The sequence below is a fragment of the Chanodichthys erythropterus genome, chromosome 8 (genome assembly GCF_024489055.1).
Source record: "Chanodichthys erythropterus isolate Z2021 chromosome 8, ASM2448905v1, whole genome shotgun sequence".
Lineage (NCBI taxonomy): Eukaryota > Metazoa > Chordata > Actinopteri > Cypriniformes > Xenocyprididae > Chanodichthys > Chanodichthys erythropterus.
Window position 1 is genome coordinate 37,741,385 of NC_090228.1, and position 25,494 is coordinate 37,766,878.

Consider the following 25,494-nt stretch of genomic DNA (forward strand, 5'->3'; position numbering starts at 1 on the left):
GCCAGCTGGAGTGCTCAGCCCGCCCTTAGAGTCATCTCGGCCGGAAGTGGCTGTGGAAAAGGGAAAGGATGGGACGGTGTGGACCATCCTTCAGTCAACTGAACGTCCAGGGAGAAGGCAGAGCCAAAATGTTCTGACTGAAGCTGCCGGTCCCACCGCGCACGCGAAGCGCAACATCGAGGATGCGCTCACTGCCTTTCTGTGTTTGTTTGACGATGGCATGTTGAAACACATCAGGGACTGCACTGTGGCTGAGGCACATCAGCACCGTGGTGACAGCTCATGGGACCTGACAGTGGCGGAACTGAAAGCCTTCATAGCTCTGTTATATGTCCGTGGAGCACAGGGTGCGAAGAACATGGATTTGGGGAGCCTTTGGTCAGAGAAATGGGGCTTCCCGTTTTTCAAAGACACCATAGCCAGAAATCGCTTCAGGGAGATAATGAGATTCCTGCGGTTCGATAAAAAAGAAACCCGACGTGTGCGTCTGCAGGATGACAGGTTTGCCCTGGTATCGGCCACTTGGAACAAGTTTATTCAGAACAGCATAGCCTGTTACAAGCCCGGTGCTGACATAACCATAGATGAGCAGCTGTTCCCCACCAAGGCCCGGTGCAGATTTCTTCAGTACATGGGGAATAAGCCTGATAAATTTGGCATCAAATTTTGGCTGGCTGCTGATGTCCTTTCGAAATACATGCTGAACGGGGCTCCGTTTCTGGGTAAAGAAGAGGCACGGAGCAGAGGTCAGCTCGTGGGAGAGAGTGTGGTGCTGAAACTGGCGGAGCCATTCTTGGGTAAGGGAAGAAATATTACAACGGATAATTTCTTCACTTCACTGAAACTGGCCACCGCCTTACAGGCCAAGAAGACCAGCCTGGTTGGCACTATGGGAAAAAGTAAGCGCGAGTTGCCCCCCTCCGCAAAAGAGCAAGCGGAGTTGTATAGCACAAAAGTGCTAAAATGTGCGGATGCGACGCTCACAATATACCAGGGAAAGCCGAGGAAGAATGTGTGTATTTTGAGCTCCGTGCACACAAGCGTGGGCATCACCGATGGGCCGAAAGCAAAGCCGGAGTCTGTGACCTATTACAACAACACCAAGTATGGGGTGGATGTCCTAGATCAGATGGCACGGGCATACTCTGTGAAAGGCGGTACGCGTAGATGGCCAGTGGCTGTATTTTACAACATCCTCGACCTCGCTGGAATCAATGCCCACATCCTCTTCAAGGAGTGCACCAGCAGCAATATTGCCCGGAGGAAGTTCCTGCTGCGACTGGCAGAGGAGCTGAGAGCGGAGTTCATGGAGGGAAAAAGGGCAGCATCGCAGTTGACACAAGGTCCCAACCTAAAGCAAAATCAACCCCCGCTACTGACACCAAAACGGAGACAGTGCCAGGTGCGGAGAATCTGCAAACAAAATAAAACGCACGACTCCTGCTGCAAATGCCACAAACCCGTGTGTGGAAATTGTGCGAGAAGAACAGAAGTAACTTGTGTTGACTGTGAATCTTAAATAGCCGAGCACGAATTGTAGCGTAATTGTTTTATGGTTCCAAACTTCGTTCGTGACTCTTTTTAACTTTAGAGCTGCTTGTTTCTAGCTTATGTTCTGTGTTATAATGTATCATAAATGTTGTTACACTTTTTTTTCATAATCAAATAGATCATTTTAAATGTTATTTTGTTGTTCTGAGTTATGTAAATAAATACAGTGAAATACTGAATATGCAATAATTACATTTTACTATGAAATGATGCGAATATTTCTAAATGTATAATTATCATTTTTAACTAAATAAAAACTGTACATAGCCTATTGGTGTTATTTTTTTTACTTATTTTAAAAAAAAAAAAAAAGATATCCTAACACAGTTAATACATTAATCTCTCATTTGGGCAATTTATTTAGAGATTATAGAGTTTATAATATAGCGGTCAAAATGACCGCTCACGGCTGTTCTAGTAGTTTTGGAATTCTGGCGCTTCTAGTGTTAATGGTCTTAAATGAGTGTAGTCAAAACACTCAAAACTAGCACTACAAACGAATAAAATAACACTTTACACAGACACTTAATATAATTAGTTACTTATGATCTATTTTTATGGATCTGGATATTATAATTAATATTACACTTTAATGAAAACATCAGTTGGATGTACAGTTCTAGTGTGCTAGTGTTTGTTTTCTCGTTGCATTTACACCGTTTTAACTATCAGTTCTCGTCAGCGTGCGGTTATTCAAGCGCTTCGAATCACTGAATCGTTTCGCAATGCATTCGGTTCAAATGATCCGGAGTTTCAAAATGCTCAGTTTCTGTAGTCACAACTTGTCAATGACAGAATTCGTGTTTATAATGTACTGATTCACGACTGAGGGAGCGAAATGAGACGAACTATTTCTGTTAATCATGTGAATGCGCTTTACTAAAACAACAATAAATAAAGCATTACAATTTTACATTAAAAACAATTAATTTACTTTACAAGCATGTAAAACGATTAAATTGACTGAACAGTTTGCATTAGTTTAAATGCATAAAACCACAAACCTTTCTTCAGCCAAATAGACAACAACAGAGGCAGGAGCGCGGCGCAGCCTTATGATGTCACAACTTCTGACCAAAATAAAAGTCCTGTTCACATTCTGCTGAGTCTGAATCACGTATTGAATGTGTACGCAATGCAGCCTACAAACTCCTCGTGAGTGTTGAAGCTGGCTTCTGCTGATGAAACTGCAAACTATTCAGTAAAATTTTCTTCAATTATTATTATTATTAAACACCTGATATGTTACAGAAAATTAATTTTTGGTAGAGACAAATTTGGTTTACAGGTTACAGGACCTTCAGCCTGTTGGTAGCTGTTGAAGTCCACTATATGGAGAAAAATCCGGGAATTTTTTCCTCAAAAGCCTTAATTTCTTTTCAACGTAAGGGTGTTTTATTAATAATATGTGTATTTACAATGTGTTTTATCCAAGGTTTATAGCATTATAAATCTATGGGGTATTTTGAGCTGAAACTTCACAGACACATTCAGGGGACACCTTATTATATCTTGTGAAAAAAACGTTCGATGGCACCTTTAAATAAATTAATGTTTTTTTAAGAAACATAGTTTAGCCAGCTGTAAATTGTTTTATATATATATTTTAAAATAAATATTTAAATAATTTAAAACGAATAAACAAGTTATTTGGGTCCAAGCAGTAATGGACCATGTGGATGATTAGCGATCCAATTGAAATGTATCTTATGATGTGGTTTTTAAAGCAATGTACATCTTGAATCTTCACCGAAAGTTAGGATTTGATCATAATATGTGTGGACTTATATATTCAACATTTACATGTGGAGGCAATTTCAACATCTTATGAGGTGAACATCTGACTTCACCTCTATTGGTAAGGGCTCAATTTACAAGAAGTATGGCAACTTCTAAAGCGGGTCTCCCTTCAGAAAGTATTTGATGCTGCAGGATGGGATGGGCCTCCCCAAACACCTTTATAAGGTTTTACAGTTTGGATCTTCCTTCTACACCTGGTGCTCAAGTGCTCTTGTCCTGAGTTATTCCTGTACAGTTTCACTCAAGGACAGAAATTAGTCAGTATAACACAGTGGGCATCTCCTTCCACACAGTGTCTTCATTTGATGCAGCACAAGTTCTCTCGAAAGGGAACATCTCAGGTTAAGGGAACGAGATGAGAGTCCCTTAGGCATACTTCATGAATGCCTGTAGGGTCTTGCTTCTAATATGTACCGGCTTCCCTATGTAGCTTTTGTGGTGCGTGGTCATATGGCACATGGTGATGCGGCACCAATCAGAATTGGACTAGTTGCATATGTGCTTCAGATGCAGTCACACAGAGGCATTCCCCATAGTGTCCTCATTCGACACATCTCATTCCCTCCTGAGGGAACAAAGGTTACAGTCGTAACCCAAAACATATTTGCAGTCTAAAGTCTATTGGACAGTTTAAACAATTACGCAAGTTGTCTTTAAATATAAGAGAACGTTAATTCAGTTGATTCAGTACATCGCTAGAAACTGAGAGCACAATCATGTTGATTTTTATAGCGGTTTTAATGCTCAATGTGTGGGCTATATCGGCAGATGAGGTACTTTCATCAAGCATAAACATCCTTGAAGAACTGGGGAAAATAAAGACCATAGAAACAATAATGAAATCTCTGGAGACTGAAATGGAGCGACTAAGAACAGAAAACAAAGGTAATGTGATGGACACTACATACATGACAGGGTAGTGCCAAAATAAAATGAAATGCAATAATTTACATATTTATAACACCATATTTCTCATACTGTGATGAATCTACTAGTCTGACAAAGATTAAGAAAGTGAATCTATATTTCTTCAGCTCTTCAAGAACGCTTTGGAATATAGAATATTAAAGAAGATACTCAGCAGATTATTGTTCAAGTGAACACTTCAAAAAATTATGAAAAAGTTATGGAAGTTTAAATTTAGTACACTACTTACAGAACTGACCGCCACTGTTACAGAGCAGAAAGAAAACATCAGAGCTTTAGAGACGCAACTGAGGGATGAGATGAAGAAGAAAGATGAAGGTACTTCACCAAAACATTCACTCTTTTATCAATGATCCTCAAAGTAAAACACAAATGCAATACATTGTATAGAGTAAATGTTAGTGTAAAGTTGTGTGTATACTGTGTAAAGTGTGTTATCTATTACAATAATCAGTGTAAATGTCATTTAACAGAATATTTATTCCTTCACAGAAATTTCAAATCTTATTCTGAGTCAAGTGGAGTTGAGAAAGGAAAATAGAGGTGAAAGTGTGCTTGAATGATGTTAAATTCAGTGTATACATTCTCAGTGTAATACAGTAATATATCACAATATTGCTTATGTTTTTCAATAACAGACAGAGAAATAGCTTTTTCAGCTGCACTGATGGATTCTGGCCGTGGATTTATTGGTCCTTTTACTACTGAAGTCACACTAACCTACAAGAACGTCTTCACAAACATAGGGAACGCCTACAACCCAATTACAGGTAATTATCAATGAAATGGAGTCATAAAACTCAGTTTATAGTAATGAAACCCTTCTGCTCCATTCAGATCTCTCTGCAGTTGTGTAATGTGTATAAGAGAATTAGGAGCCGTTTACACGACAACATTTTCAACTAAAAACAGTAAACCTTGAGTTTTTTGGCCGTTCATTTACTATGGGGGTAGGATTGTATCAAAATTTCAAATAAATAGATTAAGATCCAGAAATAAATGTATATATATTCACAAAAAATAATCACATCCACAAATTAATAGAATGAGATTCACAACTATATGTTAGGAGTTTCACAAAAAATAATTGAATTCACAAATAAATAAAATGAGATTTGCTAATAAAAAACATATTCACAAATATGTTTTTATGTCACAAGCACAACTCTGCCTGCATTCATTTGTGAATCACCACCTGTACATTTGTGAATTGCTTCCTGTGCATTTGTGAATCTCCTCACGCATTTGTGGATTCTGAAACAATTCTAGCATCAGGATCTCCAATAAATCCACAAATAGGTCGACTCCACCCACCGACTACTCAAGCCAATCAGATAACGACCACGTGGCGCTGACCAATCACAGCACACTTTCGCTACAACCAATCACGTTTTGCTTTACAATCAGGGCGCTCTCGTCCTGCATTGAGGGTTCTTAAACAATGTTACAGTAAAAAGAGGTTTAAAATGTATATTTCGTTAGACCATTAGACTGTGTCTCAAGCCAAGCCAAACTATTATATTTTATGTGGCATTTAAAAACGCTCTCTTATGGGAACAACAATGAATACAGATGCGTTATGTAAGCTTCACGTTATTAAAGATTGAACAGCCTATTAGCTAGTAACTTATCTAATCGGATAACCTTGTGATAAACATGCGAGTTTGTAAAATAAATGAAACTGTCATCACATAACAGCATTTCCCAGTTTATCAATCAAACATCAAACCAGCTATTAAACAGTAACAGGCCCTTAAATAATATTTTAAACGTTAGTTAAATGTTTTAGCGTTACCATTGTTTTTAGAGAAGATAGACTTTTTAAATGTGACAGTTTATTGCATTACATAGCCTAGATTATGCATTTCCTTTAAAAGTAAAATGTCCAGCAGTCAAACACTTGATCACGAAAATGTTTCAGATGAATCAGACTTAATATATATATATATTTTATTATAAAAGTTATTTAGAAAACGTTATTAAAAGTTTTTTTTTTTTTCTTCAGCATTGCAACCTCGTCTTTATTTGCATTATCCAAATCCATAGCTGCAGTGATGCCGAGGCTCGTAGCCTACTGGTACATCACTGAAGCTCATTCATGCTCATGTTTGGTATTATACATGGTATTGTGCAAGTGTGGTATTATAGCTACTGTAAAACGGGACACCCGTTTACTGCCACTGACTCGTCGTTTCTCACCGTGCCGCTTGTAGACAGTATACCCAGCTAACACAGTTACGTTGTGACGACGTAACTGGACATGACCATATTCGTTGTAGCGACGTACCAAATAACATTCTAGGGACGTAACTTTGTGATTCCCATATTCGTCGTGGCGACGTTATAGTGGTACGTCTCTGTAACGTGAGGAGTACGTCTCAACGACCAAACTGGCACGTTGTGAAAACATAACCAGATCAGCTCATATTAGTTGCAACGACGTCCCGAATAACGTTCCAGCGACGTAAATTTGTGATTCCCATATTCGTCGTGGCGACGTTATAGTGGTACGTTGCTGGAACGTGACAGGTACGTCCTAAAGACCAAAATACCACCTCGACCTTTATCTTAAAGGTGCCCTAGATTGTTTTTTTACAAGATGTAATATAAGTCTAAAGTGTCTCCTGAATGTGTCTGTGAAGTTTCAGCTCAAAATACCCCATAGATTTTTTTTAATTAATTTTTTTAGCTGCCTATTTTGGGGCATCATTAACTATGCACTGATTTTTTCAGCACGGCCCCTTTAAGAGATGCGCTTCCTCTGCCACACGAGCTGTCGACTATATTACAGCGCATTTACAAAGTTCACACAGCTAATATAACCCTCAAATGGATCTTTACAAGATGTTCGTCATGCATGCTTTATGCATGCTTCGAATTATGTGAGTAAAGTATTTATTTAGATGGTTACGTTTGATTCTGTGTGAGTTTGAGGCTATATGCTCTGTGGCTAAAGCTAACATTACACACTGTTGGAGAGATTTATAAAGAATGAAGTTGTGTTTATGAATTATACAGACTGCAAGTGTTTAAAAATGAAAATAGCAACGGCTTTCTTGTCTCCGTGAATACAGTAAGAAAAGATGGTAACTTTAACCTCATTTAACAGTACATTAGCAACATGCTAACGAAACATTTAGATAGACAATTTACAAATATCAGTAAAAATATCATGATATCATGGATCACATCAGTTATTATTGATCCATCTGCCATTTTTCGCTGTTGTTCTTGCTTGCTTACCTTGTCTGTGCACAGATCCAGATGTTAATACTGCCTTTCCTTGTCTAATGCGTCGAATGGGCTGGCATTATGCAAATATTGGGGTCTTACATATTAATGATCCCGACTGTTACGTAACAGTCGGTGTTATGTCGAGATCCGAGTGTTTTCCGGAAGTCTTTTAAACAAATGAGATTTACATAAGGAGGAGGAAACAATGGGGTTTGAAACTCAATGTATGTCATTTCCATGTACTGAACTCTTGTTATTCAACTATGCCAAGATAAATTCAAATTCTGATTCGAGGGCACCTTTAAAATCTGCTTCTCACCGAATGGAAATGTGCACCGTCCATAACCTTGAAATCCATGCAGAACTGATAAACACTTAATTCTCTGCTATAAAACCTAATAAATTCTAATTGTTATAGGGAATTGTGTTGCTTTGGTTAATATATTTGCAGATCAAAATATGTAGTGGAAACCAATATAAACCCTCATTAAATTCTGATGTACAATTACTTTGTACAATTACTAAGCCAATACATTTGAACATTACCATGTAACCATGTTTTAACCATGTAAAGTGTTAACACATGAATTCATAAATTGAACACATTCATAGATCAAACAATACAATCAATAAATAAATGTAACCAGTAATTAATGTTTTATTCTTTTAATTGACAAAGTGTTTTATCATTATATAGGTATAGTTAAATAATGATTTTATTCTATTATATTTATAGATACTCTTATGATTACTACTATCCATAATTTGGCACAAAAATGACAAAGATATGAAAAAGATTCAGCAGATATTTTATTACTTTATTTGCAAAAAATATATTTTAAATCATTTCCTAAGTGTCCTGTATGAGGCAGCTGCTACAAATATACTGAGGTAATTTGCTTTAATACTGCTTTACTGCCAGACAATATCACAATTACCAAAAATAAAAAATAAAAAACATTCTAAGACTGAAATCAACACACTTAAAAACTGTTTCCTTCGACTGAAGTGGATTTAAATACTTACAGATTATAAACAGACTGAACGCAACTGGCTCTGACTCCACGTGTTTGGGCAAGATCAGTTGAAAGTATCAAATTACATTTATAATCGGCCTTATAGTCATTAAGTGTGTCCCTGGCTTTAATCGTTGTTGTAGCCTCCTCAAAAATACATCTTTCTGTACACGAAAGCAAGAAAAAAATATTTTAAGAAAAAATACAGTAAGGGCATATTTCATGTAGCCTAAATGAATTGTGATTATGTGATTTTTTTTTTTTAATTTTTGATAGTATTTTGAAATCATTAAAATATCATGTATATATTGTAAGTTACAACATTATTTGTTTTTATCATGACATGAATTAATGTCGTTCCAAACCTGTTAAGACTTTCGTTCATCTTCAAAACACAAATAAAGATAATTTAATGAAATCTGAGAGCTTTCTGTCCCTCCATTGACAGTCTACGCAACTGCCACTTTGATGTTTAAAACAAAAGTTCATACAGACCGTAAATCTAATCTAATGAATATTGAGGTTTAGTCCAAATTTTCTGAATAAACTTGATCACTTTATATAATGAACAAATTGAATACACAAGTGCATATACAAAGAAGTACAGTTGAGTTTCCATTTAAAGTGTCAAAGTGTTAGTTGCATGGTGTGTAAATTGAGGGAGACAACTCTCAGATTTCATTAAAATATCTTCACTTATTTTTCGAAGATGAACAACACATTCTTGCATGTTCGGAATGACATAAGGGCGAGTCTTTTCTTTTCATTTTTGTGTGAACTAACCCTTTAGGCAGGCGTACACTTTGTAAGTTCGAACACTCAGTAGTTTGTGAGCCTTTGCATACAAGTTAGTTAATCATGTCAAAGTAGTTGGTACATTGATGACTGCACTACACAGCTTTTCTTTGTTTTAAAAACAGACTTAACATTTATCTATTATGGGTTCTAATTAGGAGACGATGAGCACATTAAGCTTTGTGCCATGCGGTTTATATTTATCAAGCAGTAAAAATGCTTCTTTCAATGCCCAAAACAAGAAGCTTGCGGATGAGATGATGAGAGGAAGGAGATTTTGGATTGTTTATGATAGTCGAATTGATTCGAACAGTTTTAATCGAACAGATTTTAAAAAAGCTTTAATCATGCCCTTTGAATCCGAATGAAATGCCAATCGGCCAATTTATTTCAACTAATGTGGTTACATGTGACTTTTTATTCCATCTGTGCTACTAGTCTGATTAAAGTATGATTATTAGAGCCAATGTAAACACAGCTAATGTTGCTGCTATAGCTTCAGATTTAAAAAAGTTATAGGGTTGCCAAGCAGCCTATGTGATGTGATTGTGTATAATTTGGGACTATACAAAAGCTGCATTTACATGGACCCTAATAATTAATTTGTAATCGGACTAGTTGCACAGTCGAATTAAATGGACAGTTCACCAAAAAAATGAAAATGATGTCATCATTTACTCACCCTCAGCTTGTTCCAAAGCTATAAAATAAGATATTTTAAAGAAAGTTTGTTACCAGGCTGCTTTGGGCCAACATTGACTTCCATAGTAGAAAAAAAAAAAAACTATGGAAGTCAATGGTGGTTTTTAACAGAAGAAATGTATACAGCTTTGGAACAAGCTGAGGGTGAGTAAATTATGACAGAATTTTCATTTTTGGGTGAACTATCCCTTTAAGTCACATGCAACCATGTCATTCAGAATGAATTTGCCAAATTTGCCAGATTTTAAAATTTCATTCTGATTGTAAGGGGTGATTTAAACCTTTTCTAATCTGTTCGATAGGACATGTAACACTTGATCAGATTAAAAACTGAAATTTGAAAGTGTAAAGCATGTGAAACCATTGTTGTTAAATGAATGCAGTGTAATAGATGACGGTTGTCATAAAATTTTAAAATGCTTCTGTTTAGTTTTGAGCATTTTTACTGCTTGATAAATATAAGCAGCACGGCACATAGCTTCATGTTCTCTGCGTCTCCTAATCAGGACCTGGAATGATAAATATAAAGTCTGCTTTTTGAAGCAGAAAAGAAGCAATAACAGGATGATGGTTAATACGCACCAACAGCGGGAAAGTCTAATTTTGGACAGAAAGTGCATTTTAAAATATCAAATCCGATTTCTAAATAAATGTACACATCACCTATATTCAGATTCATCAATCACAATTATTTCATCCTGAATTAATTGAAAAGTGTAAATGTATCAAATAGTAAAACTGTTGACCCCTCAAATTCAGAATTATTAACATCTCTTTGTCTCTGTGAGTAATTGAATTGTGAAATTCAACCCTGTGAATTACCTGTTTGTCCTCCTGAGCCTTTTAACGAGAAGGCTGCTTTTATGGCTGGATGCTGATTGGCACACCTTTTTGACCATGTTTTCACATCCAGGACAACAAAATGATCAAGCAGACCTGAAACAAATGACCCATGATTGAAATCACTTTAAATCCATTTAGTCTTACCTAAGTGATATTGGAAAAATGAGGCATAGTTGTTCACCCAGGATACGCTGCTTCTCCTGGAACATGGTCTGCATGATGAATGATCTCTTGATCCTGGACCCATGCAGTCCACCTGGAGATTATCTGAATGACATGTGGTTGTATATAAAGGGTAATTAATGACTGGACGTTACATACCGATAGCAGCAATATTAGTCCAGGACCTTATATCTAGGCTATTGGTACTGAATAAGTCAGAAACGAATTTAATACCCACCCCTGCTTATCATTATTGTCTTGTTGTTGCTGCACAGGCTGTCTCTCCTCCAGCTGCTGAAAATAAAAAGTATGTTAGATTTAATGAATGACCCACACATAACGTTTACGTTAAACCAGCAAGTGGCGACAAACGAGAATATTTTGTTATAAACAACTCTAAATCATTGATTTGGCTGGTTCATTGTCATTACAAAGAATTTAAGTAAACAAATCGTGAAGTAATTAACCATGTCTGATTAACCGTTTTATACAGATTTTATTGGATGGTTCATATGAGCTTCATGGAGGCCAAGCAGGGTCTAAAATTAACAAACACTCTACTACAGTTGACGTTTAACGAATATAAGTGATTATTCTGCCGTTTATAGCATTAAACAGTGAACGTTACACTTAAAATAACTAAAATAAAAATATAAAACTGCGTCTCAGATTTTAACGTTAACGTTACCTGACCGCCTCACGGGGACAGCGCTCGTGCGCACATTAACCAAACGTAATTTATTTATGAAATACATTTAGAAAACCAAAAACGCTGCACTAACATTACTCATCACAAGTGATATTTAGTGTCACATGGGCAAGATGAATAAAAGCACATTTGTAGGGCTTACCTTTTACTCCGTGTCCGTCTGCTGGAAGTCGACCGTTACAGAACAAAATGATGCGCATGCGCAGTACTCAGATTCTCCTAAAGTCCGTTTGACTTGCTCGTTTAAAATTTCGAATTTGTCTCGCTCGTGCCCCATCCAATAAATCTCCTACATTCACAAACACAACATATAATATATAAACATGTCCATAACTTTTGGCACTCTAAGGGGCCGTTCACACAGAACGCGTTTTTCTATTCCAATGCGCTACTTTCCCATTGTTTTTCTATGTAAACACGCGCTTGACGGACGTGCATGACCGTTACGCTCGCGTCTCGCGTCTTTTGCAGCGCCTCACACATGAGCGCCGCGTTTTTAAGACGCCGTGTCAAGTTAAAAGAATTTAAATTATATACCTTTTGTAAATTTTGAACACAAAAAGTTACATATCTGGAAAGTTATCAGGAGACCAATGGACCACGTCGCTATAACGTTCTCCGTGGGATTAACCAGCGACGTCTTTTGAGGACGTGCCCGCGACGTTTCTGGAACGTTAGCCAAGATTCTTAAAAAAAAAAAAAAAAAAAAATGGAACTTTACCACGACGTCCTCACAACGTTGTCATTCAGTAAACCTCTTGTTCACAAACATATGAATAATCACAATTTATTAAGTAAAATGTTAGGTAGTTTTGCTGACAAATATTTTTTGAATATGTAGGAATATCTTAAATATAAATAAAACTATGTCGATTCATTTAAAAAGCTTGAATCAATTAAATTTATTATATTTTAATATATTTATTTAAATTAATTTTATTCATAATATCCAAATGCCATATTAACAAACATAATGTTGGCTTAATGCAATATCTGGAAAGTTATCAGGAGATGGACCACGTCGCTACAACGTTCTCCGTGGGATTAACCAGCGACGTCTTTTGAGGACGTGCCCGCGACATTTCTGGAACTTTAGCCAAGATTCTAAAAAATGGAACATTACCACGACGTCCTCACAACGTTGTCATAAAGTAATGTCACGCTGACCAAATGACGACTAACTGACGACGTCGTCACAACGTACTGTGTTTGCTGGGTAGCTGCATGGACACTATTGTAATCTGTTTGTTTATAACGCCTTCTATTTGCTGCATCGCGCTGTGCCGCGCCGCTCGCGTCAGGTAGAGGTGTTATAGCTGGGGATCTGTGTATGATCATAATTCATGCATAGCCTTTATCCCGATTCACTGATTCTGATGGGAATATAAAGAATACACTCCAAATTTATCACGCAAACAGCTTTAGCTCAATCCGAACAAGCACTTATGGTGAAATATGGAGCTCAGAGTCTGTTTCTGCCCCAGCAGTAGGTGGGTGGAGTCAACCTATTTGTGGATTTATCGGAGATCCTGATGTTAGAATTATTTCAGAATCCACAAATGCGTGAGGAGATTCACAAATGCACAGAAAGCAATTCTCAAATGTACAGGTGGTGATTCACAAATAAATGCAGGCAGAGTTGTGCTTGTGACATAAAAAACTATTTGTGAATATGTTTTTTATTAGCAAATCTCATTTTATTTATTTGTGAATTCAATTATTTTTTGTGAAACTCCTAACATATAGTTGTGGATCTCATTCTATTAATTTGTGGATGCGATTATTTTTACATTTATTTGTGGATCATAATCTATTTATTATTCGTAGCCTGAAATGATTTACCGTCTTTCAAAACTATTACACAGTGTGTCTTTTAATTAATCAATCATACAGGAAATAGTTGATTCTGTGTCTGTTGTTATTTGATTTAGGTGTTTTCACAGCCCCACTGAAAGGAGCGTACATGTTCAGAGTCGATGTATTTGGTCGTAGTGGAATTGCAGCAGGTGCCTCCATTTATAAGAATTCAGAGCGTATGGTTTTGGCATATGATAATCAGCCTCAGAATGATTTAAACTCCTCAAATGGAGTTGTGTTGATCCTGGAGGTTGGAGATGTTGTCTATGTTAAACTTTGGCCTTTTGCGAAGATATTTGATAGCGAGGATAACCACAGCACTTTCAGTGGTTTCCTACTGTTTCCCTTAAGATAACAGGAGATTTGAAGAATGTGATTCCAATAATTCTGAACCTTCAGTGTATGATTTAAGATGAAAATCATGAAGAATTGTTAACATATGAACCTGTATTAATGAGGACTGATGTGTGTTTGGAATTTGTAATAGATTATACAATTCTGAGCTTTATATACATGTAATAAAGAGTTTCAACACTGAGTCAGACAGGACCCATGAATATCACATGATTTAAAAGTAGGGCTGTCACGATTCTTCAAATAAGTACAAGTATTCTCAATTGCAATTTACCTGTGTCGAGTAATGCAGAGTTCACCCTGCACGATTTTCTGGGGGAGCATTATATCGCTGCTGTGTGCACATTGCATGATGGATCAGCGATGGGGTTACACATTGCATGACTTTACAATAGGAAGAATCGTCAACACCTCTGTCTGGTCCACAAATTATATTTTGAGCTATTGCACCAAATGGGCAACATTTCTGTCCCCAGGACATTGTATGTATAAATATGCCACTTTTAGGTATACCTGCTGTACATGGAAAATTTAAAGCAGTTTATTTCATTTGCATCTGTCTTTTATTGTATTTGTCCTTGTTTTTTCTGTGCTGATGTTATCATGCCTTCTGTAATAAAAAACATGATTTAAGGAAAACAATTATATAAATGTTATTTACAAAGATGGATATGTGATATAGAGCAAGAATACGGAGAAATATTGCAACAAAATGTATATTTTTGTGCAAAAGATAAACAACTTAAGCTCATTCAAGAGCATTTATAGCAATGTCGTTTTACAAAATAACAATAATAATTAATTATAATCTTCATTTCATTTCTTCATAATCTTCATTACAACCAACCAATAAGTCAGTGTTGTAGGATGGTCATATTTAGGCATCAAGAGGTTGATGTTATAGCACATTTAAAAACAAGGAGAGTCAAACTCAAGGATAATGGGACTTTAATTTTTCCCAATTAAGGCCAAAGGCAAAGCAAAAATCCATTTAAAGACATAACAAATGGCTAAACCTTTCTAAACAGAAAACAAAACTGACATGTGCGTCAAATAAAAAAATAATATAAAACAAAAATAAACAACTTTCAAAGTTACAATATACAAAATTGGCTTCTTACTAGCCAGTAACCAAGTCACTCAGGTGACCAAGACAAATTACAGACGTATGTTTGCTTTTTGCAACACTAAACAGCCTTCTTAAAGCTGCAGTCTGGAACATTTTTGGTTAAAAATGTCCAAAATCAATTTTTGAGCAAGTACATAACCAGCCAGTGTTCAAAACTATCTCATTATCTTAGCTCGATTCACATCAGTAAGCTTGTAATAATGTTTTATAATAAGAGCGACGTGGCGGATTTCCGCGGTAAATTTGAGCATGCAGCAGTTCGTCTGTGCGTCATTACTTCACGTCCGTAAACAGAAAGGAAGGAGTCCAAGCTATTCGGTTTTATCATGTGAGGATGCTTGTTGTAGCGGATCATTTATAACCTTTTCTCACAGCAGTTCTAGGGCACCTTTAATTTCTGAATCAATTTAGTACGAGATACAAAACAGAAGTAATCAGGATGGGTCAAATACTTTTTTCACAGCATTGTGTGATCATATCACTGTATTCTCTTCTTCTCTTCACTGTAATCTGGTGTTTTATGTGTTTTGTTCAATTATAGGAGGAGCTCAATACAGCACTGAAGTCCTTACAAGAGAAACTTCAACACAATGAAAAAAAGAAAGGAGAGTTTGAGAAAACAGTTCAACACATCAAGGTGAGGAAACAGAATCGAGTCATTTTCAGCTGTAGGATCACTATTATGATCTGATACATTTAATATAATGGAGTCCAGGGTATTATTTCTGTAAATGACGAGCAGCGATCTGCTTCTAGATCCGTTATATGTCGGGTATCCGAGTTTATCTCTGATATTAATGATGTGAAGTGTTGATGTGTGTCGATTGAGATGATTAAAGTGAATGTGATTTGATTTCAGTCTCAAGCTGAGCACACAGAGCGTCAGATTAAACAGCAGTTTAAGAGGCTTCGTCGGTTTCTCAGAGATGAAGAAGAAGCTACAATCACTGCACTGAGGGAGGAAGAGGAGCAGAAGAAGCAGAAGATGAAGCTGGAGGAGATGAAAAGACACATCTCATCTCTTTCACACACAATTAAAGACATGGAGGAGATGATGAAAGCCAATGACGTCTGCTTCCTGAAGGTCTGATTTCAGATCATTGATTGATTGATTGAGTTCTTGATGATAAATGGTGTGTTTGTTCTGCAGGAGTTTCCAGTCTCAAAGGAAAGGTGAGTGATCTGCTCCTGTCTCTGGTCTCTCTGGTTCTGATCCAAAGCCACTGCAGTTCTGACTCCTGAATCTTCTTCCAGAGTCCAGAGATCACAGCCGGATCCACAGATGGCTTCTGGAGCTTTGATTCATGTGTCATGTTACTTGGGCAACCTGCAGTTCAGAGTCTGGAAGAAGATGCAGGACATCGTCCAATACAGTGAGTCTGACTGCAGAAGATCTGTGCTCTCACACACACACTGGAAATGATGGATATAAAGGAGTTATTTAATTGAGTTTCTGTCTGTTTAAATTAGAATTTTTGTCAGTTGGAGTTTGAACAGTTCGTCAATGAATGTCCATGGGATTTCTCAGAGTTTAGGAAAACTTTAAAAAGTCTGATCAGATATAAAAGATAAAGCAGCAGTCAGAAGAACAGTCTGAAGGTCTGAGGTAGATGTTCAGAGTTACAATGAGAAAATTTAGTCTCATATTAATAATAATTTCTCAAGACAACATAAGTTAAACACAACAGACAGTAAGAATAAGCTATTGTAAATCAACACACAGACTATAAGAGCCAAAGAAATGAAGATGATCAGATTCTGCTGAAGATCAGACACACACTTACAGTTTTTCTTCTACAGCAGAAATCTCAACAGATACTTTCCCAAAGTATAATTTTCTATTGAAGGGAAACACAAATCACACATTTATTGTTTGTAGTTGGTTGCACGCTGATGATAAAAATTAGTGTGAAACTAATAACAGCACTGACAGTGATCAGAGGAACATGTGTTTGATCAACAGGACGAGTGTCTTAATTCATAAAAATCTGTGTTGGTTCACTCTTGATCATTATATGAACATCAGAATAAAAGCATCTGTTGATTGTGTCTCATCAGCTCCTGTGATTCTGGATCCAAACACTGCAGATCCATTTCTCATCCTGTCTGATGATCTGACCAGTGTGAGAAACAGCGGATACTATCAACCTGTTCCTGATAATCCAGAGAGATTTGACTGTTCCTGTGTTCTGGGTTCAGAGGGTTTTAACCCAGGAACACACTGCTGGGATGTGGATCTTAAAGAGTGTTTAGACTGGAAACTTGGAGTAACTACAGCATTAAACCAGAGGAAGGGAATGGGTTTCTATAAGACTGATGCCTGGTGTGTGGAGCATGGGTGTGTTTTTGATTCTGGTTTTCGTGTTGAACAGGATCTTGATCGTGTGAGAGTGTATCTGGACTATGACAGAGGAACGGTGTCATTCTCTGATCCTTTAACTCACACACATCTACACACATTCACAACCACCTTCACTGACACACTCTTTCCATTCTTCTGTTGTTGTTTTAGTTCTTACTCTCTGAGGATCTTTCCAGGCGATAATCGTTACACCTATAGGTCTGGATCTTCCTGCTTTCCTCATGTCTCCAATATTTAATCCAGATAATGTTTTTAACATTAACAAAGTTCAGGTTGATGTTCATTTATGGTTCATGTTTGATCATTTCACTTCCTATTTTGAATGAAATAAGAAGAAATTAAAAGATGGCCAATTTATTCGTTTGGTCATTTAGTTTAATAAAACGGAAAATTAGATTTTGGCTCAATTTGTAATTTTTCGTTTGTGATTCACAAATCGGTTTATGGCTTTGATATTTCATTCGCAAATGTGGGCGGTGCTGAAACGCCCCTTCATCTGATTGGTCGAACCATGCTGTCTACGGCAGTCAGTGCAGTTTAATGAGATTTTGTCACCACGTGAACCACCATGAAGTTTAATGTATAATTTATGATTTTTGTAGTAGGTTCTAACTGTGTTTCCATGTCACATAAATGCAATGCAAATAGCTGCGTCTCTCTGGTTAAAAGTAAAATATTTTACTGTATACTGTATGGGCGACATGGATTGGGTGTAAAAATAAATGATAAACTTAACCATGATAATGTCCATAACATTTCCCATTCGCATTTTAATAAAACACTAGGATTTAAACAACATTATATTATTAAGTTTTAAATATTTTCTAATTGATAAATGAATAGTTGTAAGAATAAGGTGGGTATTAAATCTAGATTTATCTCTCAACTAAATATCATGTGATATTTTGTCATCAAATGAGATTATAAATGACTAATTTAATTGCACTGGGTGGATGAGAAATGCTGTTTGAGAGGAGTACAAATAAGCTAAAGTACTTCTCCAGTGAGTTTTTCATTTTTCATGGTAATAATGAAATAATTATTTGAAACCTAGTATTAACTTCTTACCTGAAATGTTCAAAACCATTATAATGCTGACCAATATGCCATAAGAAATGAATTGGGAACAGTATCAATACCATGCCCAAACACTTGGTGACAGCACAATTCAAGATTCAGTTTAAGCATACTATATGCCTGTGGTGAAGAGTGTAACAAACTTGAGAGTTTGAATTTCCTCTTCTTTTTCCTCAGACTAAATCCAAAAGAAATTCAGTGTTTCTACATCTGAGATAAAGGCAGTAATATGATTCAAGCTGAACAATGAGGGCAAGATCTTCAAAATAAATAAATAAAATCCCTGAATAATGTTGATAGACAATGGAGGGAATAAATGCATGATTTGCAAATAAACACTTTAAATACATTTAGTTAAACTCTCAATCTGGTATTAAAAGTTAAATCACAATATAAAATCACATTTATTGCTCCTTTGCAGTTTGAGACATTCACTGTTGTTTTGTGCATTCATTTAATTCTCATTATATTGCAGATGTGTAAAAATAAAACTTGATATACTAGTTGTATTTCAATGGTATTGTACAGCATTTTATTAGTATTAGTCGTAGCTACTGTAGCTGTTGCAGTGTTATTTTAGTAATACTTCAGTTGTATTTTAGATGTATTGCAGTAATACTGCAGTTGTACTTCAGATATCTATTATTATAGCCTATACTGCAATATATATATTTTTTCAGTTTTACACATGCATGAACTCTGCTTTATTAATTCATAGACTCTTTTAAACACCAAGTTTTTAAGTTTTAACAAACTTTCAATAATACTTATTATATTCATCAAATCATTGGACAACATGCATTTAAATATTTCACCATGTGTTTAAATATTCAAGTCAATTAGCCTTTTTAAATAATCATGTTGTAGTGATTCTAACTTGGAAAACAGACAAAACAGAATTGATAAGAAGTGTTATTTAAGAAAACAGCATGCTAATATAATAGGCGTAGACCTGTAGCAGAACTAATTTAGCATGTGCTGACTTAATTTCAGATTTTTGTGAATAAGACCTATTCCTTGTGATTGTAGAAAGTAGAGTGTGAACAGGACTTTTATTTTGGTGTGATGGTCTGACGTCATAAGGCAGCGCCGCACTCTTGCATCTGTTGAGACTCAGCTGAAGAAAGGTTTGTGTTTTTCAGCATCGTACAGTGTTTAAATAGATATAAACCGTTCAGGTTTTTTTTTTTTTTTTAGTTTTACAAGTGCCCGAATTACCACAGCTGCTCAAAACACAACTTTTACAAAGCAACTGCAAATGTTTTAAGTGTAGTATTAAATACTTTCTACAAATCAATAAACAACAAATACAAATAACAAAAAAAGTTGGTATGCTCTGCATGCTGTTATTTTTTATTGCTTATTCTTTTTAAATATTCAGGTTATTTTAAGTCCATTAACTCTAACTCTGACTGACTCCCTTAAAAGTGCACTGAACTACTAAACTAGAGCTGATTGAGACCCACCCAGAGATTTAGTTTGGATTTATTTCTGTTTCTGTTAATTATCTTAAACACAGAAAACTCCTGGTGAAGAGACTGAGATCCTCGTGACAAACTATTGTAATTATGGCATTTATTAAAGAGGAAGACATGAAGATTGAAGAAACATTTAGAGTGAAACAAGAAGAAACTGAGGAACAAACAAAGATGGCGTTTATTAAAGAGGAGAGTGAAGACATAAAAATCGAAGAAACATTCAGAGTGAAACAAGAAGAAACTGAGGAACAAACAGGTTGGTTTCATTATCAAAGATCCTTATTAAAATGTCCAATGGTGAAACCAACAAACAAAAAACACTGGTGGGTAAAGAGTTAAAAGTAATATGATTGTTTAAAAAAAAAAAAAAAAAAATCCAATCAGTCAATAATGTCGGTAACGCATTGCAGTTTCAGCTGAAGCTGAAGAATGGATGAACACTGGTTAACTGATGCGCTTTGGAAAAGCTCAACCAAACATATCCTATATGAGATTCAGATATGTACAACAAAAGCATAGTATCTTACATTTCCAGAAACATGAATGCACAAGTGAACTCAACCTTGGTAGTCAGAAAGTCTGTACTTTAGCCGAGGTCAGGAACAAGACTGTGGTCTGCCATTTGAATATCACTGCTATAGGTGGCATTTTATAGGTGGTTAGTCTTGAAGGTGAATATGGATTATTTGTGTGAAATGTTTTCAGTTGAAATCACAGCTTAAATACACAACCATGTAGAAATGTAACCTCTCCAAAATAATGTAATGCATGTAAAAATGTAATTATCAGCCCCACTGAAAATGTAATGCATTTTTTGTGCAATTAAACATGCTCAACATGCTTTTTTGTTTGGTGAGATGGTAAAAGCAGGTAATTTGTAACCTGAATTTGCAGTGTCTGTGATGGGGCTTAAATCTTAACTGAAATTCGTCATATGGTTTCTCTGCAAAACTGAACATGTTTAAATTCATAAGATAATTTAAAAAGAAACAAACAAATAGTGTTTTGTTGGTTATTTTTATATCATTGTTTTTCTTGTGGTGTTCAGCTGTCCTCTCTCAGTGTTTAGCTTTCAGGTTCGGTCGATTGGCCCCCGGTTTCACAGACAAGGCATTCAAACTTGCATTTTAGTCTAGTCCTAGACTAAAATGCATGTTTTAATTTTTTAACTTTAAGTAACTTGCACTGAGATATCTTGAAAAATGCCAGATCCATTGTTTTGTCAGGGTACATTTATAAAAGCTACTTAAAGCTGCTGACCATAGCTTTTTTTGTGTTAGAAATTTACAAAAATTATATAATGAGAATGTACAACATGAATCCATTTTCCAAACCGTGTTTTTTTTTCTTATCCTGAATCATTATTGTACACTTATAATAAGTGTTTATATTCGGACTATTTCAGACCGGACTGGTAGGACCCGTCGCAGAGTATCACAGTAACTGCGTGACTCGCCATAGACATACACGGAGAAAAGTAGCTCTGGCTACAATGTTCCTCTGCAAGACGCGTGCAGTTCTGTTTATTAACCGCTAGAGGGTCTGCAGCTTTAAATATCCTAATTGAATTTAGGCTTAATCCTGGTTTAGGCTAATGGTGCATTCACAACAGGGCGAATGAAGCGTTAAGCGCAAGTGATTTACATGTTAAGTCAATGCAAAGATGCAAATAGACATCCTGTAGCCAGATTTGCGCGAATTGAGCGTTTCGGGCGTTTGACACACGTAACGTGCGGTTTGCATGAATTGCGCAAGTTGAAAAATCTGAACTTTGGCAAATATTCACACCGCATTAACCAATCAGGAGCTTGCTCTAGTAGTGACGTGATTACGACGTAGCAAGCAGAGGCAGAAATCTGAAACAACAATGGAGGATAAATCATCTTCGCTGTACAATACATCTTCATACTTTTATAGAAACGGGAATAAAAAGGATCTTGCTTGGAAGAAAGTGAGTGAGGAGGTTGGATAATCTAGTAAGTTGTAAAAAACGCTCTTTACTCAGTTTGAGCTATATATATATACACATATATTGAGACTACAAGCTAGCTAAAGCTGGCAAATTGAGCTTATTCACCGTATTTTACAACTACTTTCCTGCTGACGAGTTGTGTTTATTCAGAGGAAGTGTGCAGAAAGAAGCGGAAGAGTCTGGGACACACATTTAAAGGAGAGGGAGAGCCCCTCTCATGATGCGAATTCACGTCTGATATGAAGTGAATTTCATGTGCGAATGAAGTGAGTAAACTCAAATTGTTGAAGCGTCCAACTACGCTCGAATAGTGCAATTTATTCGCACAAGTCGTGTCTGGTGTGAACGCCCCATAAGCCCCGTCTGTGAAACCAGGCATGGGAGTTGTAACTCCACCTGTAAGTGATTTTTGGACTATCCTGTTGGGTCATTCCAAAGTTATAACAAACATATTATGCTTGCTCCCAAACAAAAAAAAACAAGGGTTTTCCAACCCTGCTCCTCGAGGGCTACCATCCTGCAGAGTTTAGCTCCAACCCAGTCAAACACACCTGAACTAGCCAATCAAGGTGTTCAAGGTATAACAGGTAAGTGTGTTGAAGCAGGGTTGGAAATAAAGAATGTAGGAAGGTAGTCCAAAAACAGGGTTGGCTACTCCTTCTCTAGGAGGTCAGTTTATAATTAATCAGATCTCCTGTGTCAAAATGGGTTTTGTAAATAAAAGTTTTAACTACCAGCTTGACATTTTGAGACATTCCGTAAAGCAAGTGAAGAGTTAGCAATATTGAGAAGGCTTCTCATATTAACACCTCTTATAGTAGCTTACTGGATAAAGGATCTACTTGTATGTTGGTTTTTACATGTATAAATGTTTTGATGTCTGTTGCTTTGTACCATTAAAGTGCTGTTAACTTGTATTTGTCATTTTTAGACCTGATGGCACTGAAAGAGGAGACTGTAGTGAATGAAATGGAAGAGAAAGATCAATATACGAATCATCATGATTTGTATTCAGCTGCAGAAAAATCTATTAGTTGCTCACAGGCTGAAAAGACTTCCTCACGAAAAAGAGCTGAAAATGCAGGGACTAGAAGTCACTTTATCTGCCAACAGTGTGGAAAGAGTTTCAATAGAAAAGTAAACCTTAAAGCCCACATGAGAATTCACACAAGAGAGAGACCTTTCATCTGTCAACAGTGTGGAAAGAGTTTCAATAGAAAAGGAAACCTTAAAGACCACATGAGGGTTCACACTGGAGAGAGTCCTTTCACCTGCCAACAGTGTGGAAACCGATTCACTCAAAAAGGAAGCCTTAACAGGCACATAAGAATTCACACTAAAGAGAAACGCTACACATGCCATCAGTGTGGAAAGTGTTTCAATCTGATAGGACGCTTTGAAGACCATAAAAGAATTCACAGTGGAGAGAAGCATTTCACTTGCAAACAATGTGGAAAAAGTTTCGCTCTAAAAGAAAGCCTTAAAAGACACATGAAAATTCACGATGGAGAGAAGTCCTTCACATGCTCTCAATGTGGAAAGACTTTTAATCAACATGGAAAACTTAAAGTCCACATGAGAATTCATACTGGAGAGAAACCCTACACATGCTCTCAGTGTGGAAAGAGTTTCAATCAAACAGAACACCTTAAACTCCACATGGTAATTCATACGGGACAGAAACCCTACACATGCTCTCAGTGTGGAAAGAGTTTCAGTCAAATAAGACACTTTGAAGATCACAAAAGAATTCATACCAGAGAGAAGCCTTTCACCTGCAAACAATGTGGGAGAAGTTTCAACCAAAGAAGAAACCTATATAGGCACATGAGAACTCACACTGGAGAGAAACCATATCCATACCCTCAGTGTGGAAAGGCTACCATTCAAAACAGGAAACTTAAAGTCCACAAGAGAGTTCACACTGGAGAGAGCCCTTTTACTTGCCAACAGTGTGGAAACGGATTCACTCGCAAAGGAAGCCTTAATAGACACATGGCAATTCACACTGGAGAGAAGCCTTACACCTGAAAACAATGTGGGAAAGGTTTTAATAAAAAAAAAATACCTATACAGGCACATAGAGAGAAGCTTTATACATACCCTCAGTGTGGAAAGAGTATAGTTTAAAATGGGAACCTTAAAGTCCACAAGAGAGTTTACACTGGAGAGAAACCTTTCACCTGCCAACAGTGTGGAAACAGATTCACTGTGAAAAATTATGATACATTTTATGAGATAATTGTTTTATGTCATCAGTGTGGAATGAGTTTCATTTACAGGAATCATCTTAGGAATTATAACTCACACCAGAAAGAAACTTTTCATAAGCCATCAACTGTGGAAAGACTTGCAGAAGTAAAGCAAACCTTGAGGTTCACATAAGCATCCTGATACACTCAGGCTAAGTACTTTTTCTTTCCTTGCTTAGGGGTTAAAAGAAGTTCAAAATAACTGAGCAGCAGACTCGGAGTATGTGTACACAACAACGATATGGTTCAAACGAAGACACTTTTCTTTTGAGTTTTCCGTGTACAGACGACACCGTTCTGTCAAAACGATGCCCATTCATACAAATCTGTGAAAATGACTAAAAACACTGTTTTCTGCTGGCAGGCCATTAGATGGTGATGAAACGCTATAGACTGAACATGTAATGCGCATACTTGAAAATGTCTTCACTAACTGATAAAAGACTATTTATTAGATGCACTGAAAGGAATAATATTAATATACATCATCTGTGCACGAGATAGGGCCTTAAAAACATCAGACAATCGCGTAAATGATCATCGCATAAACGATTGGCCAAGAGGGCCAATCCGTGCACATCTTTCACAAGGAACGTCATGGCAGTGATTGACAAGCCAGAGAGCTAATCGATTATGTGATGATCGTGTAAACGATTGGCTGATGTTTTTAAGGCCCTACCTCGTGCACAGATGATGTATATTGATATTATTCCTTTCAGTGCACCTAATAAATAGTCTTTTATTAGTTAGTAAAGACAGTTTCAAGTAATATTGCAAAAATGTATAAAACAGAACATCCTCTTTAGCACTTTTAAATTAAAAAATATATATTGCACGCATTAATGTTGACAGCACTACTTGGGACGTAACCGTAGGTTTATGTGAATACAAAGCAAGACGGACATTGTGACAATATTTTCACGTGTATTTGACCGTAAGAGAAAGAAGCGGTTTTATGTTTACACACTGGGAATGAAGCACAGGAATTAACTGCACAAACCCCGCTGAAATTCAGACCAACCTTTCTTATGAAGATAGGTGTGTGTGTCTTGCATTCTCAAGATTGTGAAAAATTATATGACTCACTAGGTGGCAATATGCACAGTACTGAGCACAGTGTGCAGTCGTCGAAGAAGAGTGTGGAAAGCGATTCAAAACCAAGATGCTTGAAACAAGGAGGAAAACAGGACAATGGATGGCTAAACTTGAAGAACGTTTGTGCGAAGAGATCAGAAAGTACCCACATTTGAAAGAGTACAAAGACTATAGATTCT

General features: G+C 36.6%; 2 protein-coding genes across 5 annotated transcripts; both read left to right on the forward strand.

The window, feature by feature from the left end:
• Positions 1–3,944: 3,944 nt before the first annotated feature.
• On the forward strand, positions 3,945–18,879 carry LOC137024891 (E3 ubiquitin-protein ligase TRIM35-like). Of its 4 annotated transcripts, none has more exons than XM_067392841.1 (9): positions 3,945–4,236; positions 4,510–4,596; positions 4,771–4,821; positions 4,917–5,048; positions 15,621–15,716; positions 15,939–16,163; positions 16,230–16,252; positions 16,334–16,452; positions 17,138–18,879. In XM_067392841.1, exons 6-9 carry the CDS (start codon positions 16,065–16,067, stop codon positions 17,677–17,679), a joined length of 783 nt encoding a protein of 260 aa, XP_067248942.1. In that variant the 5' UTR covers positions 3,945–4,236; positions 4,510–4,596; positions 4,771–4,821; positions 4,917–5,048; positions 15,621–15,716; positions 15,939–16,064; the 3' UTR covers positions 17,680–18,879. The 4 variants fall into 4 exon arrangements, with proteins under 4 accessions (XP_067248942.1, XP_067248943.1, XP_067248945.1 ...); XM_067392842.1 differs by having other exon boundaries at positions 4,531–4,596; XM_067392844.1 differs by lacking the exons at positions 15,621–15,716; positions 15,939–16,163; positions 16,230–16,252; positions 16,334–16,452; positions 17,138–18,879 and adding an exon at positions 13,671–14,782 and having other exon boundaries at positions 4,531–4,596.
• A 983-nt stretch (positions 18,880–19,862) lies between these two features.
• On the forward strand, positions 19,863–23,999 carry LOC137025216 (gastrula zinc finger protein XlCGF57.1-like). The gene is made up of 2 exons (XM_067393242.1): positions 19,863–20,252; positions 22,900–23,999. Exons 1-2 carry the CDS (start codon positions 20,087–20,089, stop codon positions 23,997–23,999), a joined length of 1,266 nt encoding a protein of 421 aa, XP_067249343.1. The 5' UTR covers positions 19,863–20,086.
• Positions 24,000–25,494: the final 1,495 nt, after the last annotated feature.